Source organism: Mastigoproctus giganteus, chromosome 5 (assembly GCF_048544385.1).
Source record: "Mastigoproctus giganteus isolate SK-2022 chromosome 5, ASM4854438v1, whole genome shotgun sequence".
Classification (NCBI taxonomy): Eukaryota; Metazoa; Arthropoda; class Arachnida; order Uropygi; family Thelyphonidae; genus Mastigoproctus; species Mastigoproctus giganteus.
The window spans coordinates 136554785-136572386 of NC_143579.1; the positions used below are offsets into that span (position 1 = coordinate 136554785).

The following is a 17602-nucleotide window of genomic DNA, read 5'->3' on the forward strand; positions in this document are numbered from 1 at the left end:
TTAGAAAATTTGAAGTTACATTTAGAGAATTGAGCAACTTTTTTATTATAATAAGAAATTTCTGAATGTCTTTTTCTTTCTTTCTTGTTTTTTTTCAGCATCCTCAAGGAAGTTTAGTGTCACTTCCTCATTCGCCCTTGCCCTCCCATGGGTTTGCTTCAACTCTTGGAAGTAAGCACAGTACTGCCTCACCTCGTAGCACACTTACTCGAGCAGGTATAGGTGGTGATCGCCTTCCTACACCACCCGCTATAGCTGGAGTGAGGCAGACAGGTTCTTTACAGCAAAGACCCCCCCATTCTACATTTTGTTCCAAGCCACTCATGGATATAGGCATACAGTCTTCTTTGCCTTCATTAATCAGTGAGCCACATTCACATCTCACAGTAGGCAAAAGAAGATCCAGCCAGGAGAGTGGACTGTTACACCTACCATTTACAGGTATATATGATTCTTTTTGCTTCTTTAATTATACTCATTAAACCTTGTGGTAAAAATGTCTTAATAGGAACTGCGTGCATAGAATAAAGCTGGATGGTAGCAGAAGTAGCATTAACATTAGTAGAGGAATTCGATGCAAGAAAGCAAGCTGATACAGAATCAGCAAAAAAAAAAATCCTTCCTATTTAACCCACCCATTTACTCCAAATGTTTGTCTAGTTCTGCCTTGAATTTATTTAAGCTATCAACTTCTACAACGACAAATGGAAGTTTGTTCCAGCAATCAGCCACCTGCTGGCTAAAAGCAAATGTCCACACATTTATTCTACAACTGTCTTTCCTAAATTTGAATTTATGTCCTCAGGTGATTAATCTGGGCATGAGAAAGAAGTTCATCAGCATTGAGCTTGCTCACACCATTCAAGTCCTTATCCACCTCAATCAGATCACCGCACAGGTGCCTAGTCTCCAGATGCTGCAATTTGCAGAACTTCAACCTTTCTTCATAAGAGCAACCCTTTGTCCCATTCACCAATTTTGTTGGCCTCCCATTCACCAATCTCATTGCCCTTCTCTGTAGTCGTTCTAGCAGCTCTACATACTTCCTAATAGGAGGTGTCCAGACCTGTATACAGTACTAGCAGTGTGGCCTAACCATTTCCTTATACAAGAGGATAATCCCTGCTAGAAAAATTCTTCTACATCCTTGACAAGACACCATAAGCTACTCTTGGAGACTGTCTACACTGCTCAGAAACTTCATATCTGACTGCACATATCATTTCTTACCCCTAAGTCTTTTTCATTCTTCCACCCTGAGTGTATTACCACACAGTTGATAAGTGACTCTGTTACCTGCTATCCATATGCAGTACTTTACATTTATCAACTTTAAATTACACTTTCCATGTCTCAGCCCATCTGCTCAACTTTTCTAGATCCTGTTGCAGTAGGGTACTGTCATTAACAACCCTGCCAACCTTTGTATCATCTGCAAACTTGTACATTAAGCGTGATATACCATCATCAATATCAACTTGCCCTTAACACCATACTGCTCTAATTTATACAGTAGACTTTCTTGTGCAACAGTATCAAAAACTTTCCTGAAATCCAAGTATATGATAGCAAAATTATTTTTTGCCTCCAGTTCCTTTGTAACCACATTATAGTATTCACATCATAGTAAATTGGTCAATCAAAACTGTGCTGTGTGTGAATTACAACTGCTGTCTTGATGATCCTGCAATGCTTCCTTGCCCAGTGACTACATTTTTTTTTCCCTGGAACAAAAATTAACCTAACAGGTCTGTAATTACTCATATAAAACTGCTAGCTTGGGGGATACATGGACTAATAGATTAACAGTAGCCACTGGCAGAGGTGAAAGTGATTCTTACACTGCTGGAAAACGAGATGTAAGGGATTTCAGAGACTGCTGGGAGTCATTGCGGTAAAAGTAAACACATGGGTTGTGTTAGAGTAGTTAATAATAGGAACAAGTGCATGTATACTTGCGTGTACACCAATGCTAGGAGTTTGGTAAATAAATTTGATGAATTCGAGGTGTTGGTCAAAACATCAAAGACAGATATTGTTGGCATATCCGAGACATGGTGTCACACAGATATAAGGAATGCAGAACTGGAATTTGGGGAGTACAGTGTGTACAAGAAGGATAGACAGGATAGGAAGGGAGGAGGGGTTATGCTATTAGTTAAACTCACAAAATCCAAGGAAATGCAGCCAATCGACATCGCTGGATAGTGCAGTGGCAAGTCAGTTTGGTGTGAAATAAGCACTGGGAGATCAAAATTGAGAGTAGGAGTGTGTTATAGGCCTAATGACTCTGATGAGTTTAATAAAAAAACTATAGAGGGGGCCAGCAAATCAGAGTGTCTTATAATGGGGGATTTTAATTTCGTGGATATTGACTGGAATTTGTGGGTTGGTCACTCAGACTAGTAAGGCTTTTGTGGATTTATTGGATGATTGTTTTCTACAGCAGCATGTTCGGGAGGCAACTAGAGGGAGTAATACTCTTGATCTGATTATCAATAATGATTGTTCATGCATCAAGAATCTGCAGATAAAGGAAGCACTAGGGTGGCAGTGATCACAGTGTGCCAAAGTTGGATTTACTCAAAGAGGTAACTACCATCAGGAGTAAAGGGAAGGGTTTTTCTTAATTAAAGGTGACAACGGTGGTCTGAGACAGTATTTAAATTCTATACAGTTAGGACCAACTGATGATGTTACCAACAGTAAATTCAAAATGGGAGGCATTCAAAGAATTCAAACAGTGTTGAGTCCACTGTTTTCTGTATTTAAAAATGATATTGATGATGGTATATCAGGCTTAAAGTCCAAGTTTGCAGATGATACGAAGGTTGGCAGGGATGTTAATGACACTAATGAAAGTACACTGCTGCAAGAGGATCTAGAAAAGTTGAGCAGATGGGCTGAAAAGTGGCGACTGAATTATAACATTTAACATAGCACTTGGTCATCACGCAACACAGCAGCAGCCCGAAAGGCAGAATGCGCTGGTCCCAAAGGAATTAGTAGTTGTTGGTGACTCTATTGTCAGGGAAACGGGAAACATGCTTTGTAAAAAGGATAGGTGGAACAGGACCAGGGTATGTCTGCCAGGGGCAAAGGTTGATGACGTTGTAGAGCGGATATCATCTTTTAAGGGCACAAAAGGTGATATAGTTGTACACGTTGGCACTAATGATTAAGAGTAGGAGACCGGCGGAATTACATAATAAGTACAGGTCACTGTTGAAAAAAAGCCGTGAATTAGGATTGAATTTGAAAGTGTCTGCAATTCTGCCCAGACACGATAGGAGGGAGTATATGATGAGGGCCCTGTCGATCAATTCGGCCCTGGAAAGATTGTGCAAGGCTCAAGGGGTAGATTTTTTTTCAGCCTGGTCTGTACTTGTTAACAGGAGAGACTGCTTCTACAGGGATGGGATACACTTAAATAGAAAGGGTGCAAGAATGTTTGCTGATGCTATCGAGGCAGTGTTAGGTGGGTCGGAAAACTGCTAGATTGGGGAATACAAGGACTAATAGATTAACAGTAGCCATTGGCAGAGGTGAAAGTGATTCTTGCACTGCTTCTATTGGAATGAGCTGCAGCCTGGAAAATAAGATGCAGGATATTTCAGAGACTGCTGGGAATCATTGGGGTACAGGTAAACACATGGGTTGTGTTAGGGTAGCTAAGAAAAAGAACAGGTGCATGTATATTTGCATGTACACCAATGCTAGGAGTTTAGTAAATAAATTTGATGAATTTGAGGTATTACTCAAAGCATCAAAGGCAGATATTGTGGGATTTCAGAGACGTGGTGTCACACAGATATAAGGAATGCAAAACTGGAATTTGGGGAGTACAATGTCTACAGAAGGGATAGACAGGATAGGAAGGGAGGAGGGGTTATACTATTAGTTAAGAAATACATAAAATCCAAGGAAGTGAAGCCAGTCGACATTGCTGGGCAGTGCAGTGTCGAGTCAGTTTGGTGTGACATAAGCATTGGGAGATCAAAATTGAGAGTAGTTGTGTGCTATAGGCCTAATGACTCTGATGAGTATAATAAGAAACTGCACAGGAAAATAGAGTGGGCCTGTAAATCAGAGGGTCTCATAATGGGGGATTTTAATTTCCCAGATATTGACTGGAATTTGGGGGCTGGTCACTCACACACTAGCAAGGCTTTTGTGGATTTATTGGTTTATTGTTTTCGACATCAACATGTTCGGGAGTCAACTAGAGGGAGTAATACTCTTGATTTGATTATCAGTAGTGATTCTTCATGCATTAAGAATCTGCAGGTAAATGAACCGCTAGGTGGCAGTGATCACAGTGTGCTGAAGTGGGATTTACTCAAAGAGGTAACTACCATTAGGGGTAAAGGGAAGGGTTATTGTTTTCGTAAAGGCGACTACAATGGACTGAGACAGTATTTAAATTCTATACAGTGGGACCAACTGATGATGTTACCAACAGCAAATTCAACATGGGAAGTATTCAAAGAACTTATCTTGGAAGCTACTAGGCTTTAAATACCAAATAAGAAATATTGTTCAAGGTTTAGGCCTAAGTGGATGTCAGATGAACTAATGAGACATATGGCAGAGAAGAAAAATGCATGGGATACATACAAATTAACACGTGACACAGAAGCCTATGATAGATACAAGTTGATCTGTAACCAAGTTACAAAGGAGGTTAGGCAGGCGAAGGCAGATTACAAGAAATCTTAGGCAGGCGAAGGCAGATTACAAGAAATCTTTGGCAAGTGATGCAAAGAAAAACAGCAAAGAGTTCTTTACTTATGTAAACTCTAGAAGGAAGGGGATGAATCAGATTGGTCCACTTGATATTGATGGGTCAACTGTTGATGATCCTGCTCAGGTAGCTAACAAACTAAATGTATATTTTGCATCAACATTCACACATGAGGAGTTATTCAGCGAGGGGAATGCCAGAGGTGTATTCAACTCTGGCAGTAAGCTAGAGAATCTTGTAATAAAAATGAGAGTAAAGTGGAGGAGAAATTGTTGAAGATAAATACAAGAAAGGCACCTGGGGTGGATGGGATCTATCCAGTTATATTAAAGGAGGCAGCAAAGGAAGTAAGCAAACCCTTAGCCATAATTATGAGAGTTTCCTTGGACTCAGGGGAAGTACCCATGGACTGGAAATGTGCAAATGTGACCCCAATTCACAAAGGAGAATCAAAAGGCGACACAAGTAATTATAGACCTGTTAGTTTAACTTCTGTTCCCAGAAAATTAATGGAGGCACTGGTTAAAGAAGCACTGCAGGATCATCTAGACAAGACTTCAGTTATAGCTCAGACACAGCATGGTTTTGTTAAGGGGAAGTCTTGCCTGACCAGTTTGATTGGATACTATGATGCAGGGAATAACTTTGATATTATATACTTGGATCTTAGAAAGGCTTTTGATACTGTTGCACATGGAAGACTGCTGCACAAATTGGAGCAGTGTGGCATTGGAGGCAAATTGCTGCTATGGATAAAGGGGTGGTTTGTTTGTTTGTTTGTTTGTTTGTTTGTTTGTTTGTTTGTTTGGGTTTTTTGGTGCATTAGCAACTATGGCTATAATTCGCCGGATAAAGGGGTGGTTGAGGGGGAGAAGACAGAGAGTGGTAATCAATGGACACTGCTCATCGTGGACTAATGTTATTAGTGGAGTCTCTCAGGGTTCAGTATTGGGTCCATTATTGTTTTCTGTATTTATAAATGATATTGATAATGGTATATCAAGCTTAATGTCCCAGTTTGCAGACGATACAAAGGTTGGCAGGGTTGTCAAGGACACTACTGACACTATGCTACTGCAAACAGGATCTGGAAACGTTGAGCAGATGGGCTGAGAGGTGGCAAATGAAGTTTAACATTGACAAATGTAAAGTACTACATATGGGAAACAGCAACCCCAGAGCAACGTATCAACTGTGTGGTACTACACTGACAGTGGTAGAGAATGAAAGGGACCTGGGGGTGGTTGTGCAGGCAGATATGAAGTTTTCTGAGCAGTGCAGATGGGCTGCAAGAGTAGCTCATGGTGTGTTGTCGATGATATATAGGAAGTTTTCTAGCAGGGATAAGGAGGTGATTATTCCCTTGTATAAGGCAATGGTCAGGCCACACCTAGAGTACTGTATACAGGTCTGGAGGCCACATTTCAAGAAGGATGTAGAGATGCTGGAACGAGTACAGAGAAGGGCAACAAGATTGGTGAAAGGAACAAAGGGGTGCTCTTACGAAGAAAGGCTTAAGTTTTGCAAATTACAGTGTCTGGAGACTAGGCACCAGCGAGGTGATCTGATAGAGGTGTATAAAGCCTTGAATGGTTTGAGCATGCTCAGTGTTGATGGGATTCTTTCTCTTGCTCAGAATAATCACCTGAGAGGGCATAAATTCAAATTGAGGAAAGACAGATGTAGGATAGACGTGAGGAAATTTGCCTTTAGCCAATAGGTGGTTGTTTGGTGGAACAGACTTCCATACCTAGCCGTGGAAGTTGATAGCCTAAATAAGTTTAAGGCTCAGTTAGACAGGTATTTCGAACGAACAGAGGGGTGAAGTGGAAGTGGTTATTTTTTTATTTATTTTATTTTATTTATTTTTTTTTTGGCTGATGCTGCATAAGCTTGCTTTCTTGCATCAAATGCCTCTACTAATGCTAATGCTAATACTTTGTTACGGATGTGAGTTGTAGACACTGAAAGAGGGTTACAAAAAGATGCTCAGAGTTCTAGAGATGGACTACCTTCATCAAAGTCTTAGAGTTTCCAAGCTTGAGCGGGTTACAAATGAGGAAATTAGAAGGTATATACACTCCGATAAAGATATTATAGAGCGAATTGAAAATAGAAGGCTGAGATGGTTTGTATATCTTCTACGCGTAAGTGAAGAGAGATGGCCTAAAATATACCACAAGTGAAGAGAAGACAAGGATGCTGTAAAAACTATGGAAGGAGGGTGCAATACCAGCTATGAGAAAAAGAAATTTGAAAGTTGAAGATGCCCAAATCCGGTGACTTTGGAAAATGGGAACAACAAGGCGATGATCTGTCATATAACATTGAACATAGATAGATAGGCCAGGTACATGTGCTCCATGGTTCCTGGGGTGGCACAAAAGGACCAGAAATCTGAGGCACATAACCCAAACATGCACATCTTAATTGAAGTTGATAGAATGTTCTACCACACATCCATTGGAATTCATCATCCAGATTGGCAGATTCAGCCCTGTAGGGGAGGTTCCAGTGAAAGTTGAATGGCAGATTTCTGGTTGTTTAGAAGGATGTGGTTATTGCTAGGTAGAAGAGGTTTCTGCTGCTTGGCTTGGTACGGTGAGATTGTATATGAACTTGAAGTGCTGGTCAAAGCATCAAAGGCAGGTATTGTTGGGATATCAGAGACTTGGTGTCACACACATATAGAGAATGTAGAACTGAATTTGGGGAGTACACCGTACTCCCCAAATTCAGGAAAGGAAAGGAGGAGGGGGGGGGGTTATGCTGTTAGTGAAGAAACGTAAAGTCTAAGGCAGTGCATCCAGTTGACATGGGTGAACAGTGCAATGTTGAGTCAGTTTGGTGTGACATAAGCACTGGGAAACAAAAATGAGAATAGTAGTGTGTTATAGCCCTAATAATACTGATGAGTACAGTGAACAACTGTACAGAGAAATAGAATTGACGAGTAAATCGGAATGTCTTATAATGGGGGATTTTAAGTTCCCAGATACTGACTGGAACTTGTGGGTTGGTCACTCGCACACTAACAAGACTTTTGTGGATTTATTGGATGATTGTTTTCTACAACAGCATGTTCGAGAGGCAACCAGATAGAGTAATACTTTTGATCTGATTATCAGCAGTGATAATCAGATCGAAATTCATGCATTAAAAATCTGCACATAAAGTCCTTGAGGTTGTCACAGACATTCTCTCAGATATGCCAGACATGCTGTACTTGCTACCTGGGAGTCTAAAACGCTGATGGAACTGATATTCGGGTGACACTCAAGTCAAGTGGACCCAATTTCGGCGAAGTCCGGACGGTCTGTGACAGCCAAATCCTCTGCTTGCACCTTCACAAATGTGGGACTGTTAGTAATTCTGGGTATAACCTCCATGCACAAGCACATGGTGGGTGACCACCCAGGTGTGAACCAACGTAAGCAGGGGTCGAGGTGTGGCGCCCACACCACATAGAGGAATGACGCCCCTCTATGTTGCCAGGCAGTACTAGGTGGTAGATGACTCTCATCAACCAGTGAAATACCACCACTTTGCTTATTGGAGGCTTGAAGTGGTGGAACCCATATTTAGTCTCTAGAGCTAAGTTCCGGTCAACCCTTCCCTATCTCTTCCATCATGCAGTATGATTGATGACTTTTGAGGTTATAATGAACGTTGTGGCGAGATCCAATATTCCTTACATTTCGAGGGTACAGCTCTAAAACAGTTTTCGCAGGCCGGCCGGTAGTTAGTACACCAGACCGAACCTATTGGTAACTCTCTAGGAGGCTTCCGGATCAGCTAGTGTATAATCTTGCTACCTCTACTCTGCCAGATAGTGACTGGAGGGAGTCCGAGTAGTGTGTATGCGGGGAGCATTGACGAGGCCACGTTATGTCAAGGATCTGGGTATATTCTTACCACATGTACACCATATCCAAAAATTTCATTACTTCATACAGCATGTCCCACCCACTTTTTCTTACTATTGAATACACCATGAATTGTCAAACTAACAGAGCAAGCTTATCTGCGAAAAGATCTAAACCTCCCAAGCACTTCCTAATTCATTTCACAAATATACGTGGTCTCAATTCTAATCTAAACGATGTCCATTTCCACCTGCAGTCTGCCAAACCACATGTACTTTTTCTGACAGAATCTCAGTTATCGGTTGATTCAACTACTGCTCATCTCAGATGCCCAAATTATTCGCTGTATGATTCCTTTCGCCTCAAAGGTGGTACTTGTGCATATGTCCGTTCTGATATTCCCTGTCAGAGACTTGGCAATTTGGAATCTCCTCTCTTTGATCTTCTCTGGCTTAAAATCTCTCTACCTCATTGTGTCAAATTCATCTGTTGTCTCTACCGTTCTCCCAACTCCACTAATCACTTGGAGCTCTTTGACTTCCTCTCGTTGCAACTTGACTTTCTCCAGTCCAACTTTCCTAACAGTAAGGTAATTTTCCTTGGTGATTTTAATATTCACAACTCCAGCTGGCTCCCGTTTTGTAGTCACACCGACCCAGCAGGTCGAGATGCTGAGGCTTTTGCAATTACTAATGACCTAGCACAGATTGTTCATTTACCTACAAGAATACCGGACAATCCGAATCATACAGCCAATACGCTTGATCTTTTTCTCACAAACAACCCTTCTAAGTACACTTTCGAAGTAAGAGGTCCTTTAGGCACTTCAGATCACAACTTGGTGATTGTCTCTTCTCCAATGGAACCTTTATCTCATGGCTATTCCCAACCTCGTGTTGTTTGGCATTACAAGAATGCAAAATGGGATGACCTGCGAGACTTGTTTTCTTCTTTTCCTTGGTTGGATTACTGTTTCAAAACTTCCGACGTCAACGTTTGCTCAGATCGTGTCAGTGAAATTATTCTTGCAGGAATGGAATCTTTTATCCCACACTCCACTTTAAAATCTCGTCCTTTATCTAAACCTTGGTTTTCCAATAAATGTGCTAAGGCTGTTCAAGAGAAGAATGTTGCATATCGTAATTGGCTTGTTTCTAATTCTTCAGTTTCATTTTCTGCCTACACCAAAGCTCGCAACAATTGTAAAGCAGATATTAATCAGTCCAAACTACAGTTTGAACAGGCTAAGAGTAGAAAACTTGCTTCTTGCCCTAATGGTAGCCGAGCTTTCTGGTCTCTTGCCAAAGCTATTGGCCGCAACTTTTGCCCATCTCTGCTTCCACCTCTGTCCAATCCAGATGGTTCTGTCGTCACTTCAGCCAAGGATAAAGCTGACCTGCTAGCATCCCATTTTTCTTCCAGCTCATGTATTAATGAACTTGGTAAAACACCTCCCACCATTCCCAACACGGTCCATTCAATGCCTCCTGTGGTCTTCCTTCAAAAGGATATCAGAAGGATTTTGATGAATCTTGATGCTAAGAAAGCTCCAGGTCCTGATGGTATTTCTCCACTTGTTCTCAAAACCTGTGCTCCTGAACTTACTCCTATTCTTTGCCACCTTTTTTCACTTTCTTATTCCAAAGGTGTTTTTCCTTCTCCTTGGAAATTTGCTCGTATTCAGCCAATTCCTAAAAAGGGTGACAAATTACTCCCATCCAATTATTGTCCCATTGCAATTACTTCTACTCTTTCTAAAGTAATGGAGAAATCAATTAACCGCCAACTCTTAAACTACCTAGAAACCTTCCATCTGATCAGTGATCACCAGTACGGATTCCTTCAGTGTCGATCCATTGGTGATATTCTGGCTTATGTTACCCATTTATGGACTAATTCAATGGAAGGGTTCAGTGAAACACAAGTAGTTGCTCTGGACATCTCAAAGGCTTTTGATCGTGTTTGGCATAAAGGTCTTCTAAACAAGCTTCCATCTTATGGTTTGCCAACTGATTTTAGTAATTGGTTATCCAGTTTTCTCTCTGATCACTCACTGAGGGTGATGGTAGATGGCTCTCTGTCTTCTAACTTCTCCACTAATGCTGGTGTCCCCCAAGGTTCAGTTATTTCCCCCACTCTTTTCCTCTTGTATATTAATGACCTTCTTTCATTGACTGGAAATCCTATCCATAGTTTGGCCAATGATAGAACATTGCATTCCACTTTCCATTTTGAGAAACCTTGTCCTGTTCAATCAGCTTCAATTTCTTGAAAATCTGCTACCAATTCCTTAAACGCCAATCTTCAAGTAATTCTCCAGTGGGGCTAAGACAATTTAGTTGAGTTCAACCCTTCTAAAACTCAGTCTTGTCTTATCTCTCGCAAAAAGGATTCTTCTGCTCCTATGCTTATCTTTAGTGACACTCCAATTTCTAGGCAAAATGATATATCACTTTTGGGGATTACTCTGACTTCTAATCTCTCTTGGCACAAGCACATTACAAATATTGCTTCTTCTGCATCTAAAAAACTTGGTTTTCTCTTTCGCTCTCGGCGTTACTTTTCTTCCAAACAGCTGCTCACTCTGTATAAATTGCAAATCCGCCCTGCCATGGAATATTGTTCCCAAATCTGGGGTGGTGCCCTCAAATCCTCTCTCAGGCTTCTTGATTCCATTCAGAAGAGGGCAATTAGGTTAATTAATGATTCATCTCTAATAAAGTCTCTCCACTCGCTGTCTCATGGACGTACTGTTTCTGCTGCATGTCTCTTCTATAGATACTTCCATGGGCACTGTTCTTCTGAATTGGCTTCTATAATTCCTGCTCTTTCTTTCAAAACAGTCCGAACACGTGCTGCCACCAGCCAACATCCATTTACTGTTCAACTTCAAACTCACAGAACCAACTTTTCATCTTCCTCGTTTATTCATTCAACTGGCGTTTTCTGGAACAACCTTGCTTCATACATATTTCCTGAAAATTACAATCTACAGAAGTTTAAGTCCAATGTCAACAAATATCTTCTTTCGTCTGCTCAACCTCCACCCAAGCACGGTACTAAGTAGTATTGGTTCTAATACCTCTCGTGTTTGGGGTTTACATAAAAAAAAAAAAAAAAAAAAAGTGTCACTTCTTTTTCCTGTCTTGCCTTTTTCATACTCATGTTTTACATTATTTACTCCATTAGTGGAGTAAATCTACTAAATCTATGAAAAATTATCATGTTTTATAAATTAAAAGAGTACATGTGCTCGTTTTCAGGACTTGAATATCACAAAATTTGTAAAGGAGAATTACAATTATAAACACAAGTAGGTTATAGAATAGCATGCCATTAGGACTAAAGAGTTAAAAAATCTTATGAAGCCATAACGGCAGGTATTAGCTATTTAAAAGAATTATGATACAATATTGCAAGTGTGCAGCATTGAGCGTTTATAAGAATTGGTATGAAAATTAAATAGGATGCTCATTATAACTACTTGGCAAGTCAAATTAAGTTAAATAAAATAATAAGCTGCTGAATAGTGCATAGAAAGAAATATGACCAAATAGCTATATCCAATGGCATTTATATTAATTGTCACTTGCCAGATTCGATATTTTGTGTTAATTTCTGGAATAAGTTATTTCCATCAGTAGTTAAGGCTGAGTGCTTGGAGAAATCATTAAATGCAGACATTGTAGGGATATCAGAGACATGGTGTCACTAAGGCATAAGTAATCCTGAATTTCAATATGGAGAGTACAGCACAAAAGGTGTTGAGAGGTGGTTATGCTCTTAATTAAGATGCATTTTAAATCTAAGGCAGTGCACCCAGTCAACGTAGGTGACCAGTGCAATGTTGAGTCAATTTGGTGTGACATAAACATTGGGAAAACAAAAATAAGAGTAAGAGTGTGCTATACCCCTAATGACTATGATAAGTATAAGTATACCAGTGTTAGGTGGGTCAGAAAACTACTAGATTGGGGGGATACAAGGACTAATAGATTAACAGTAGCCACTGGCAGAGGTGAAAGTGATTCTTGCGCTGCTTCTATTGGAATGAGCAGCAGCTTGGAAAATAAGATAAAGGATATTTCAGAGACTGCTGGGAGTCATTGGGGTACAAGTAAACGCATGGGTTATGTTAGGGTAGCTAAGAAAAAGAACAGGTGCATGTATACTTGCGTGTACACCAATGCTAGGATTTTGGTAAATAAATTTGATGAATTTGAGGTATTGTTCAAAGCATCAAAGGCGGATATTGTTGGGATATCAGAGACCTGGTGTTACACAGATATAAGTAATGCAGAACTGGAATTTGGGGAGTAAAATGTCTACAGAAAGAATAGACATGATAGGAAGGGAGGAGGGGTTATGCTATTAGATATGAAACACATAAAATCCAAGGAAGTGAAGCCAGTTGACATCGCTGGACAGTGAAGTGTCGAGTCAGATTGGTGTGACATAAGCATTGGGAGATCAAAATTGAGAGTAGGAGTGTGCTATAGGCCTAATGACTCTGATGAGTATAATAAGAAACTGTACAGGGAAATAGAGTGGGCCAGTAAATCAGAGAGTCTTATAATGGGGGATTTTAATTTCCCAGATATTGACTGGAATTTGTGGATTGGTCACTCATACACTAGCAAGGCTTTTGGGGATTTATTGGATGATTATTTTCTAAATCAGCATGTTCAGGAAGCAACTAGAGGGAGCAGTACTCTTGATTTGATTATCAGTTGTGATTCTTCATGCAATAAGAATCTGCAGATACAGGAACCACTAGGTGGCAGTGATCACAGTGTGCTGAAGTGAGATTTACTCAAGGAGGTAACTACCATCAGGGGTAAAGGGAAGGGTTATTGCTTTCATAAAGGTGACTACGATGGTCTGAGACAGTATTTAAATGCTATACAGTGGGAACAACTGATGATGTTACCAACAGCAAACTCAAAATGGGAAGCATTCAAAGAACTTATCTTGGAAGCTACTAGGCTTTACATACCAACTAAGAAATATTGTTCAAGATTCAGGCCTAAATGGATGTCAGATGAACTAATGAGACATATGACAGAGAAGAAAAATGCATGGGATACATATAAATTAACATGTGACACAGAACCCTATGATAGATATAAGTTGATCTGTAACCAAGTTACAAAGGAGGTTAGGCAGGCGAAGGCAGATTACGAGAAATGTTTGGCAACGGATGCAAAGAAAAGCAGCAAGGAGTTCTTTACTTATGTAAACTCTAGAATGAAGGGGATGGATCAGATTGGTCCACTTGATATCGATGGTTCAACTGCTCATGATCCTGCTCAGGTAGCTAACAAACTAAATCAATATTTTGCATCTACATTCACACATGAGGAGTTATTCAGGAAGGGGAATGCCATAGATGAAGTAAACACTGGCAGTGAGCTAGATGATCTTGTAATAATTGAGAGTAAAGTGGAGGAGAAATTGTTGAAGAGAAATACAAGAAAGGCACCTGGGGTGGATGGGATCTATGCAGTTATATTAAAGGAAGCAGCAAAGGAAGTAAGCAAACCCTTAGCCATAATTATGAGAGCTTCCTTGGACTCAGGGGAGGTACCCATGGACTGGAGATGTGCAAATGTGACCCCAATTCACAAAGGAGGATCAAAGGGCGACACAAGTAATTATAGACCTGTTGGTTTAACTTCTGTTCCAGGAAAATTAATGGAAGCTTGGTTAAAGAAGCACTGCAGGATCATCTTGACAAGAATTCAGTTATAGCTCAGACACAGCATGGTTTTGTTAAGGGAAGGTCTTGCCTGACCAATTTGATTGGTTACTATGATGTAGTTACAAAAGAATTGGATGCAGGGAATAACTTTGATATTATATATTTGAATCTTAGAAAGGCTTTTGATACTGTTGCACATGGAAGACTGCTGCACAAATTGGAGCAGTGTGGCATTGGTGGCAAATTGTTGCTATGGATAAAGGGATGGTTGAGTGGCAGAAGACAGAGAGTGGTAATTAATAGACACTGCTCATCATGGACTAATGTTATTAGTGGAGTCCCTCAGGGTTCAGTGTTGGGTCCATTGTTGTTTTCTGTATTTATAAATAATATTGATGATGGTATATCGAGCTTAATGTCCAAGTTTGAAGACGATACAAAGGTTAGCAGGGTTGTTAACGACGCTACTGACGCTATGCTGCTGCAACAGGATCTGGAAAGGTTGAGCAGATGGGCTGAGAGGTGGCAAATGAAGTTTAACATTGACAAATGTAAAGTACTACCTTTGGGAAACAGCCATCCCAGAGCAACGTATCAACTCTGTGGTACTACACTGACTGTGGTACTACACTGACAACGTATCAACACTGTGGTACTACACTGACAGTGGACTGTGGTACTACACTGACAGTAAAGTTTAACATTGACAAATGTAAAGATCTACCTTTGGGAAACAGCCATCCCAGAGCAACGTATCAACTCTGTGGTACTACACTGACAGTGGTAGAGAATGAAAAGGACCTTGGGGGTAATTGTGCAGGCAGATATGAAGTTCTCTGAGCAGTGCAGACAGGTTGCAAGAGTAGCTCATGGTGTCTTATCAATGATATACAGGAATTTTTCTAGCAGGGATAGGGAGGTGATTATTCCCTTCTATAAGGCAATGGTCAGGCCGCACCTTGAGTACTGTATACAGGTCTGGAGCCTTCATTTCAAGAAGGATGTAGAGCTGCTGGAATGAGTACAGAGAAGGGCATCAAGGTTAGTGAACGGAACGAAGGGTTGCTCTTATGAAGAAAGGCTTAAGTTTTGCAAATTACAGGGTGTGGAGACTAGGCACCGGCGAGGTGATCTGATAGAGGTCTAGAAAGCCTTCAATGGTTTGAGCATGATCAATGCTGATGGGATGCTGCCTCTAGCTCAGAATAATCACCTGAGAGGGCATAAAGACAGATGTAGGATAGATGTGTGGAAATTTGCGTTTAGCCAGCGGGTTGTTGGTTGCTGGAACAGACTTCCATCCCTTGTTGTGGAAGTTGATAGCCTAAATAAATTTAAGGCTCAGCTGAACAGGTATTTCGAACGAACGGATGGGTGAAGTGGAAGGGGCTTTTTTTTTTTTTTTTTGGCTGATGCTGCTTAAGCTTGCTTTCTTGCATCATATGCCTCTACTAATGCTAATGCTAAACAACTACAAAGAAATAGTGAGCAGAAAATGAGATTGCCTTATAATGGGGGATTTTTACTTTACAGATGTTGACTGAAATTTGTGGGTTTGTAACTCACACACTAGCAAGACTTTTGGGGATTTATTGGATGATTGTTTTCTACAGCAGCATGTTTGAGCGGCAACAAAAGAGGAAGTTACTATCTAGATCAAGAGGAATACTCTTGATCTAGATAATAGCGATTCATGCATTAAGAATTCACAAGTAAAAAATGCACTGTGTAGTAGCGATTACAATGTACTAATGTGGAGTTTAATTAAAGACATAACTGCTGTCAAGTATAAAGGGGAAGGCTTTTGTTTTGTATGGGTAACTATGATGGAATCAGACAATTCCATGAAGTTCCCTGAGCAGTGCAGACGGGCTGCAAGAGTAGGTCATGGTGTATTGTCAATGATATATAGGAATTTTCTAGCAGGGATAAGGAGGTGATTATTCCCTTGTATAAGGCAATGGTCAGGCCACTCCTAGAGTACTGTATACAGGTCTGAAGGCCTCATTTCAAGAAGGATGTAGAGCTGCTGGAACAAGTACAGAGAAGGGCAACAAGATTAGTGAATGGAACAAAGGGGTGCTCTTACGAAGAAAGGCTTAAGTTTTGCAAATTACAGTGTGTGGAGACTAGGCACCAGTGAGGTGATCTGATAGAGGTGTATAAAGCCTTGAATGGTTTGAGCATGCTCAATGCTGATGGAATTCTTCCCCTCGCTCAGAATAATCACCTGAGAGGGCATAAATTCAAATTGAGGAAAGACAGATGTAGGATAGACGTGCGGAAATTTGCCTTTAGCCAGCGTGTGGTTGGTTGGTGGAACAGACTTCCAGCCCTTGTCGTGGAAGTTGATAGCCTAAACAAGTTTAAGGCTCAGCTGGACAGGTATTTTGAACGAACAGAGGGGTGAAGTGGAAGTGGGTTTTTTTTTTTTTTTTTTTTTGGCTGATGCTGCATAAGCTTGCTTTCTTGCATCAAATGCCTCTACTAATGCTAATGCTAATTTTTAAATTCTATACAATGGGACCAGTTGATGATATTACCAAGGACAAATTCTAAATTGGCAGCTTTCAGGAAAATAATCATAGCATTTACTAAGGTTTTCATCAACTAAGAAATATTGTAGAACACTTAAACCTAAATGGATGCCATAGGAACTGATGAGACTTGTGATAGAGAAATAAAATGCATGGGATTCATATAAATTTGCAGGAGATACAGAAGCCTATGATATATACAAATTTGTTTGTAATCAAGTCACAAAGAGGGTTAGGCAAGCTAAGGCAGATTATGAGAAGTCTCTGACAAAGAATGCAAAGAACAGCAGCAAAGACTTCATATTAACAGTAGAAGAAAGGGGTTGAATAACATTGAGCCCTTGATGTCAGTGGGTTAACTTTGATGACCCTGCTCAGGTTGTTGGCAAACTAAATAGGTATATTTCATCAACATTCACACAAGGAATTCTTTAGGGAAGGGGGTTGCCAGAAGTTTTAAATGCTAACAGGGAGTGAAATGATTCTGTGAAAACTGAAAGAGAAAATGCTGAAGCTAAACATAAAAAAGGCATCAGGATGGGATCTATCCAATTATATTAAGGGAGGCAGCAAAGGAGGTAAGCAAAATCATAGCAATAATTATGAGAGCATCCTTTGATTCACATGAGGTCCCTGTTCATTGGAAATGTGCGAATATATCCTCCATTCATGATGGGATCAAAAGGTAGCATGAGTTAGGCTAAGTTAGACCTATACAGACCTGTTAGCTTAATATCTGTTCCCATGAAAATAA

General features: G+C 40.4%; 1 protein-coding gene across 3 annotated transcripts in view; it reads left to right on the forward strand.

Moving 5' to 3' along the window:
• Positions 1-17602, forward strand: part of LOC150085722 (roundabout homolog 1-like) — a 1418757-nt gene that overhangs the window by 1210403 nt on the left and 190752 nt on the right. For all 3 annotated transcript variants that reach the window (XM_090374199.1, XM_090374201.1, XM_090374202.1), the window contains exon 23: positions 99-441. In XM_090374199.1, the coding sequence (XP_090230325.1) occupies positions 99-441 (343 nt within the window). The remainder of the gene's footprint in view (positions 1-98; positions 442-17602) is intronic.